The sequence below is a fragment of the Thalassophryne amazonica genome, chromosome 10 (genome assembly GCF_902500255.1).
Source record: "Thalassophryne amazonica chromosome 10, fThaAma1.1, whole genome shotgun sequence".
Classification (NCBI taxonomy): Eukaryota; Metazoa; Chordata; class Actinopteri; order Batrachoidiformes; family Batrachoididae; genus Thalassophryne; species Thalassophryne amazonica.
The window spans coordinates 17,985,379-17,994,768 of record NC_047112.1 but is presented as its reverse complement, the minus strand read 5'-3'; the positions used below and the strand labels follow the sequence as shown (position 1 = coordinate 17,994,768).

Below are 9,390 nucleotides of genomic sequence, written 5' to 3'. Positions count from 1 at the left end.
AGTAACATAATATGCCAAATATTCCAGTGTGCTAGCCATACAACAGGGAAAACAAGTGCGTCTTAAGTCTGGACTTGGAAGTCTCTACAGAATCTGACTGCTTTATTGACACAGGGAGATCATTCCACAGAACAGGGGCACAATAAGACAAAGCTCTATGACCCGCAGACTTTTCATTTACACTAGGGACACAAAGTAGTCCTGCATCCTGCGAATGCAAAGCCCAGGCCGGTACGTATGGTTTAACTAGATCAGCTAAGTAGGGAGTACTTTACTCCATCCTCTGGCTTTTCTTCATATATATATATATATATATATATATATATATATATATATATATATATATGTATATATATATATATATATATATATATATATATATATATATATATATATATATATATATATGCTGCAACCTACATGACCCCTGTATGTCACAAAGAGTAATTGTTAAATTGCTAACATCAGCCAAAGTTCTGTCTTTTTCCTCTTTAATCTCACTTTCTTCTCTCTGTGCCTCTAACAGGTCAATGGCACAGAAGCAGACTATGAGTACGAGGAAATTACGCTGGAGCGGGTAAAATACAGACTAATTTAAAAATTAGTAATTGTGTGTACATAATCAGATCCAAGTGTTGTGTTGCACATATGAGGCGTTTTGTCAGATATGTTTGCCTTCTTTTAGGGAAGTTGAATATTTCTTTCACAGCTTGAGTTGATGTTTTATTTGATAATAACAAAATAATATATAATCATATAATATGCTTAAATACGAGGTCTATTAGAAAAGTGTCCGACCTTATTATTTTTTTCAAAAACCATATGGATTTGAATCACGTGTGATTACATCAGACATGCTTGAACCCTCGTGGGCATGCAAGAGTTTTTTCACGCCTGTCGGTTACGTCATTCGCCTGTGGGCAGTCTTTGAGTGAGGAGTCGCCCACCCTCTCATCGATTTTTTCATTGTTTAGGAATGGCTCAGACTGCTGCTTTGTTTGATCAAAATTTTTTCAAAACTGTAAGGCACAACTGAGTGGACACCATTCGATAAATTCAGCTGGTTTTCGGTAAAAAATTTTAACGGCTGATGAGAGATTTTGGTCTGGTAGTGTCGCCGTAAGGACGGCCCACAGCGCCTGACGGCGATCTGCGCTTCGAGGCGGCAGCGTCTCGCCGTTTCAAGTTGAAAACTTCCACATTTCAGGCTCTGTTGACCCAGTAAGTCGTCAGAGAACAGAGAACTTTCAGAAAAAGTCGGCATGAGTTTATTCGGACATTCCATTGTTAACGGACATTTTGTAATGAAAGAACGTGCGGGCAGAGTCGCATGTCGGGCCGGACCCGACTGCGGGGGGTCGCGACAGGAAAAACACCTCCGTTGGAAAACTTAACGGGCAAGTTGGAACATGCCCAAGCTGTTAAACAATTTCTCAGTTACTCACTTGTTGAAAGCCATCAAAAGCCGCCTGAATTTTACAAATGGTTTTCAACACGGAGGTGTTTTTCCTGTCGCGGCGCACACAGATTCGCCGAGTCGTCACGGAAACGACTCGGCGAATTTGCGCGCACGTCTTTCATTAAAAAAATGTCCTTAAACAGTGGAATGTCCGCATAAAGTCCTCATGCCGGCCTCTTATGAATCTTCTCTGTTCTCTCACGACGTCCTGGGTGAATTAAGCCTTAAATTAGGATGTTTTCAGGTCGAAACAGGCCGACGACGGCGCCTGGAAGCGCTGCAGGACGTCCCGGTCCGTGGGAAGTCCTTACACCGACAGAAACACCCCATAATCTCTCATCAGCCGTTAAACTTTTCACCGAAAACCAGCTTAATTTAAAATTCAAAAGATTAAAATCATGATGGTAAATAAAATTATTGCAATCCAAACCATAAAAGAGAAAACACAAAACATTTACTTCATGAGGACTTTGTCTTTTTTGATGATTTATCTTTGCCCTCGTCTTTTACAGTGAATCCAGAAAGTCTTCACAGCACTTCACTTTTTGTTATGTTACAGCCTTAATCCAAAGTGGAATAAATTCATTTTTTCCCTCAAGAATGTACTTAAAGCACCCCCATAATGACAACATGAAAAAGTTTTTTTTTTTTTTGTTTTTTTAAGAAAACATATGTACATAAGTGTTCACACCCTTTGCTCAGTACTTTGTTGATGGACCTTTGACAGCAATTACAGCCTCAAATCTTCTTGAATATGATGCCACAAGCTTGCCGCGCCTATCTTTGGGCAGTTTTACTCATTCCTCTTTGCAGCACTTCTCAAGCTCCATCAAGGGAGTGTCGGTGCACAGACATTTTCAGATCTCTCCAGAGATGTTCAATCAGATTCAGGTCTGGGCTCTGGCTGCGTCACTCAAGGACATTCACAGAGTTGTCCTGAAACCACTCCTTTGATATCTTGGCTGTGTGTTTAGGGTCATTGTCCTGCTGAAAGATGAACCACCACCCCAGTCTGAGGTCAAGAGCGCTCTGGAGCAGGTTTACATCCAGGATGTCTCTGTACGTTGCTGCATTCATCTTTCCCTCAATCCTGACTAGTCTCCCAGTTCCTGCAGGTGAAAAACATCCCCACAGCATGATGCTGCCACCACTACGCTTTACTGTATGGATGGTGCCTGGTTTCTCCCAAACATGACCCTTGCCATTCACGCACAAGAGTTCAGTCTTTGATTCATCAGACCAGAGAATTTGTTTCTCATGGTTTGAAACTCCTTGTGCTCATTGGGACCTTCAAAGCAGCAGAAATGTTTCTGTACCCTTCCCTAGATTTGTGCCTCCAGACAATCCTGTCTTAGAGGTCTACAGACAATTCCTTTGACTTCATGCTTGGTTTCTGCTCTGACATGCACTGTCAACTGTGGGACCTTATATGTCGACAGGTATGTGTCTTTCCAAACCATGTCCAATCAACTGAATTTTCCCCAGGTGGACTCCAATTAAGCTGAAGAAACATCTCAAGGATGATCGGTGGAAGCAGGATACACCTGAACTCAGTTTTCATCTTCATGGCAAAGACTGTGAATACTTATGATACATGTGATTTCTTAGTTTTTGTTGTTTGTTTTGTTTTTGTTAATAAATTTGCAAAAATCTAATACAAAAAACAAGCTTTTTTTTTTACATTGTCATTAAGGGGTGTTGTGTGTAGAATTTTGAGCGAAAAAAAAAAAGATTTTGTCCATTTTGGAATAAGGCTGTAACATAACAAAATGTCAAAAAAGTGAAGTGCTGTGAATACTTTCCGGATGCACTTTTTAATCCTGTCCTTCCCTCCTTTCCTCCTTCCTTCTGTGATTAACCCTGTCACTCATTTTATTCCCGTTTGTTTTATCCCTCGGGCTCTCTTTTTGTTCTTTCTCTCTCTGACATCCTCCTGTGTCTCTGCCTCTCTCACTCCATACATCTGTGACCTGGTTCTGTCTGCTTGACTGGATCTGGTTTAAAGACATTGAAGACATTGTGGAACCACACACACACACATTCACACCACTTTATTCCCCCTGACAAAGCAAGAGAGTGAAAGAGACACAGCAAAAAATAAAAAAATTAAAGAGGTTAATTTGGTAACAGGGGATATATATTGTTTGCATTGACGGAAAAAAAATTGCATCCATTTTGGTAATCATTGCAATACGAGGAGCGGTTTGTTAATGAATGACATTTGGAGATACCAAATGTGTTTTAGTAATGTCTGGTATTTGGAGAGTAATAATATAAGGTGTGTTCTGATAATGCACGTCGGTAGGCGGGGCTAATTATTCTCATCTAGTTGTTTGATTTCGAGCAACATTCTTTTGAATTTAGTTCTTGGTCAACCAAAATCTGATTAAATATTAAAGATCTCCTTGTTGATGACATCAGTCTTCTACAGCCACTCTTGGGTGTCCCTTTGAAATATTAACTTTTGAAACTGACTTAAGTTTGGTTCTGTTTTTGTTTGACAGATACTTAACTATGTAACTACAAACTTACACCCATGTGTGTTGCTAGATGACGCCACACTCGTGTTGCACTTTGACAATTTTCACGGACGGCTCGAATGTCTGCTGTCTACTATCGTACCAGGTGCGCGAATAGCCCCACCTTTTCTTAGTATGCAGCAAACGTGTTCGTGTGCGACACCTGGAATTTGGCCTACACCTGCCAAGACGGGGATTGAATGAGCATGCACAGGGCATTCGCTGTATTTCGGCCGCTTATCACAAATGGCATGCAATTCCTCCTTCGTGCGGCTTCAATCGTGTTATATGTGAAGGGGCCCTTAGATTGAATACCCTCCACCAAGGTGCATCAGGTCTTCCAGCCATATCAATCAATCAATCAATCAACTTTTTTCTTGTATAGCGCCAAATCACAACAAACAGTTGCCCCAAACCTATTTCCAACCCTTTGAACATTTATATAAATTTTTCACAACTGTAAGCTGTGCTTGTCAGGAGAAATTCCATCCTTCTGTAGTCCTTCCGGTAAACATTCGTATCTTAAAACTCAAGAACCATAAAACTCGCACAATGGAAATTTGCCAATTTGCCAAAAAGAACAAAATCGTGCATTTTTAAATTCCTGACATTTATAAATTCCTTTTTACTGAATTTTGGGTTTCAAGTAGGAAAATGCTGACAGTAAGTGCAATATGGCGACAAATGCTGCTCAAATGTGCGGCAAGGTCTCAGCTGTTTGTTCATTAGAGAAGTTAACTTTTGGCAAAATTGAGATGAGCTGACAGCCAAAAATCATCCTCGCGTTGTGGCCCTTGTTTCGTGGGTGCCAGCTGAAAATTAATTGGTTCTTCTTTGGCCGTAAGTTGGAGTGCAGCTAAAGGCATTGTTTTATCATGGTCCAAATAACACAGTCAATGTATAAAAAATATGTATATAAATAAAAAACTTGTATTTGGTCCCATTTTTTGATACATTGAAATAAAAGACCTAAGCCCTTTGCACAAAAAAGGGCCAATTTCTCCCAAATTTTGTTCACAAATGTATTAGAATCAGGCCCCAACCTCCAGCCACCCGAAAGAGGGAAAAGTTGCAGTTTTTTGAATGGCTTAAGACTGGCTTCAAAGGTGAGCAGACTGTCATTGAAGCCCAAGTTAAAATGTCTAACTTCAGAGGACAAAGAGTTGGGGGTGGGGGTGGGGTGGGGTGGTGGATGCTGAATTATTTTGTAACTCATTAGTTTAAGTTGTTGCAAGTCAAAGTTATGCATAATGAGGGACATGGTCACTTTTAAGTGTCAGCTAGCTTGTTGCTGAGCATTTTATTCCAAATATCTATAATAATAATATGACTTGCAGTGTGAGTAACACACTAACGGATCATTTAATGAGTCTGTGCTCCAGTATTTCCTTCCAGTGAAATTTTTGGGGTTATTTAATTTTTGTATGTTAGTGACTTTAGCAGCAATCCAAACCTTGAGGACTTTCAGTCCAGGGAATCATCGATTACTGAGGAAATAAATAAGTCATGATTTTTTAATACCCACACACAAGAAACCTGTCATGAACACAACTGCCCAGTCTCCAAAAATATCCTTCAATAAAACACCCAAACCAAAGGTAGCCTGTTAATTGCTAGTTTGGTAACTCTGTAAATCTTCGATGGTCGTGTTTGGGCATCATTCTTCCTGCCCTGGTGACCGCACTCCACGTCTTTACCGATTTATGGGTTGGCCAGGATACAGGCAGGGTCAGCACTGCCAATGTGGTGACTCCCAGAGCAGCACATTTTGAGCTGGAAAATACCTCTTCTGGGTCTTTTCATATATATTATATACAGTCTCTGGTTCAAATCCATGTTAATGAGTTCTGCACATTTGCCAAAATAATGTATCCACCTGGCAGTTATGGCATATCCAAGTTTTGATTAAAAAGCATCATTTTTGCAAATGTGTGATTTGGATAAACGGGACCAAAAAAAAAAGTGTTGCATTTATATTTTTGTTGCGTATAATACAAACAAACATGGATCCACATCAGCCTAAAAATCTTAGCAACTCTTCATTGAGCCATGATGTAACTCTCCAACAACTTTGACTGTAGTCTGCTCATATGTTTTTGAGAAATCCTGCTCAGAAAAACAAGCAGTGCCAGTTCCTGTTGAAGGTTTAAAAATAATAATAATAATGATCAGTCTGACATTGTCCTTGCATGTTTTGTTTAGTTTTTTGTTTTTTTTTGGAGCAATAAAGTCGATTTATTTGTTTATTTGTGCAGGGTAACTCAGGTCTGGGGTTCAGTATCGCAGGGGGAACTGATAATCCCCACATCGGCGAAGACCCCTCCATCTTCATCACCAAAATTATACCTGGAGGGGCTGCTGCCCAAAATGGACGACTCAGGTACTCACACTCAATAGCTCTGTAAATTGAAAGAATTTTGATTGCCGCACAGTAATTTCATGCAGGTTAACGGTTAATCCAAACCAGTCCCATTACAGTGCCACATTCCACCGTTTAGGCCACCTCAAAAAGTGTTTCACATGTTTGTTCCTCATGTGTAGAGCCAGTAAATATCAGATTTCTGCTACCGGCCATCTCTCACATCTTAGTGCTTGTGCGTTTCATATTTGTAGTCCATTGTTATGTCACTGTTGCGTAAATAATACATTTTCCTTAATTTGACAATAAAATGGAAAACAACAAGGAGTAACACACATCACATCACTTCCACTTTGCTTTTTCAAATACTAGGTAGTATCACCAGTGTTGTAATGTAACGAAGTAGAAATACTTTATTACTGTACTTTATTTCGTTATTTACATTTCTGGCAACTTTCACTGTTACTCCACTACATTTCCTCAAAAAAATGTATACTTTTACTCCAGTACATTTCTCTTAAACATCTTCGTTACTCGTTACTACAATATAAAAGTCGACGAAATTTGATTGGACAATGCCTGTTTGCCGAGGTGAATGTAAGCAGGTGTACCAGAGCACAGCTGTACACCGGGAAGAGATACAGTCCTCTATAGTCGGAGCGCAGCGCCTTCCTCCCCTGCAGCAGCAAGTGGCGTGTTTGTCATTAAAAAAGTTTAAAAGACAAAAAAATATAAAAGGTGACAGGTTGAATCTGCGCCCCCGCTGAGGAAGAGGAAGACTGTGGAGGGTGAAGACCATCTGCGCTTTGGACTCCAAATGTGCACACGCTGACGCACACACACATACACACGGGTCGTCCCCCGCTACAGTCCAATGTACAATCGGAGTTAAGGGGAAAACTTTAGTACCAAACTGGACGGCGTGGCCGTTTTGTTTCATTTATTTTATTTGAAATTTTCGCTGAGAAGCACTGCATAAAAGCGGTGCCATGTTATGGATTCGCGAACACAAAGAGAGCTGCGTTTGGTTGCTTTGCAGTGGTTGGTGGTGGTGATGCTTGCATTGTTTGTTTTTAACTTTTCCTTAAATTTGGCACAACTGTGTAGCTATAAATGACTGTTCTGCTCCACAAGAGCCTGGCTGTTGTGTTTAACAGAAGTGTGTGTGGGTCTTCCAGGAAAAAGAACAGCAACTTTAATTACAGCTATATACGTCCACCTGTTGCGTCACTCATCCCGTCACCAACAACAACTGCTCCACCAGAGGCAGATCCAGCCTTTCATAGGGGCTGGGGCTCCCTCCTGGTTTCTCCAGACTCCACATTGGCTTTCTTTTTGTGTTGCTGTTTCACTCTCCACTCATTTTGGATTTTACTTTTACTCAATACTTTAACTTAAAGTACATTTTATATAAGAAATTTACTTTTAATACTTAAGTACAGTAAATGTCAGATACTTTAAGACTTTTACTCAAGTAATATTTTTAAAGGAGACTTTAACTTTTACCAAAGTAATTTTATGGTAAGATACTTGTACTTTCACTCATGTATCACTTTGAGGTATTTTATATAAGACTGAGTATTACTTGTGAGCAAGAAGACCGTAAGCATTATGGCAGTCAAAAATTTAACACCAATGACTTTGACATTCACAAAAAGGATTGACCTGGGGCTGACCTTGCCAGGGCAAATCTGGAATCCACCTAATTATGTGCCACATTTGGTCCAAATTGGATTGAAGTTCAACTTCCTTGACGTTCACTTTTGTTAAGGACAGTTTTTGGGTTTACCTACACTGACCTACCAAGTTTGGTAGAAAACAGCAAAAGGACCTGGGAGGAATTGGTTAACATACAGACAGGCAGACATCACTGACCTTTGCCAAAATTAATGTCATGTGGTGATTACCTACCTGCCTGAAAAGTTGAACTGATGAGAATCAGCTGGTTTAGTGGGTGGATGGAACAAATATGTGGCAGGACTTTTACTTGCTGACACTGAGACAGATAGCCAGGATCCAAGTGAAAACTGTAATTAGGCTGGTTAGGAAACTCGTCTGCATCATTCGTCTTCATCGTTCACATGACGTCTTTATTGCTGGTGACTTTTCTCTTCAGGGTGAATGACTGTATAGTCCGAGTGAATGAGACAGATGTCAGGGAGGTGACCCACAGCGGTGCTGTGGAGGCGCTGAAGGAGGCAGGAGGCCTGGTCAGGTTGTACATACGGCGTAGGAGGAGCATCACGGAGAGAGTCACAGATATCAAGCTAATCAAAGGACCCAAAGGTGAGAAAATACCACAGAATGTACAGTATATTCAATTCTATTTGTGTTTTCATTGGATTTGAATATAATAATTTTATATAGCACTTTCAAGTATAAAAAATGTACAAAGTGTTCTCCATAAAAACTGACAAATAGAACAATAAGACATTATCCATTCAAAAGAACAAATAAAATTAGACATGAAATGCAAGTAAATGTTATGCAGATTAATAAACTGGACCCCAAAATGCAGGCAACCACACACAGACTCGGTAAAATAAGAGAATTTATTTACCAAAAGATCAAAGTCAGAGTCCAAAAGCTAAGGATCTGCCCAAAAAGTCCAAAGTGTATTAGAGACACAGGCAAAACAGGTTGCAAGGCTGGGCACAGCCGGCACAGGAGGTGCATCAATGAACTAGCAAGGAGTGGATGAATGAGCTGGTTATTCAAACTGCACTAGAGTAGATAATTGATTGCAGGTGTGAGAGGTGCCTGGTTAGCCATGCCCAGCCTCACAAAACAGTCAAAGGTCAAATTTTCACAGAAAAAGGTAAACTCCTCACAGTCAACCCTACAAACCAACAAATATTAGAAAAAAGATTTTAAAAAACAGAAAATTATTAATAGTGGAAAATAATTACATTTTAAGATTTGCCTTAACAAATTCAACTGAAGTGGACATTCTAATTGGACATTGTAGACTGTATTTAAAATAAGGGTTTGTATGTTGCATCAGTTACTGTATTTTTAAATTCTGTGAAATCTCAATGATTGATTTTTTTGAT

The 9,390-nt window shown here is 39.9% G+C and overlaps 1 protein-coding gene across 1 annotated transcript in view; it reads left to right on the top strand.

The window, feature by feature from the left end:
- Positions 1 to 9,390, top strand: part of LOC117518389 (discs large homolog 1-like protein) — a 331,339-nt gene that overhangs the window by 200,593 nt on the left and 121,356 nt on the right. Inside the window, exons 7-9 of the mRNA XM_034179498.1 lie at positions 527 to 577; positions 6,234 to 6,358; positions 8,454 to 8,623. Coding sequence (XP_034035389.1) covers positions 527 to 577; positions 6,234 to 6,358; positions 8,454 to 8,623 — 346 coding nt within the window. The remainder of the gene's footprint in view (positions 1 to 526; positions 578 to 6,233; positions 6,359 to 8,453; positions 8,624 to 9,390) is intronic.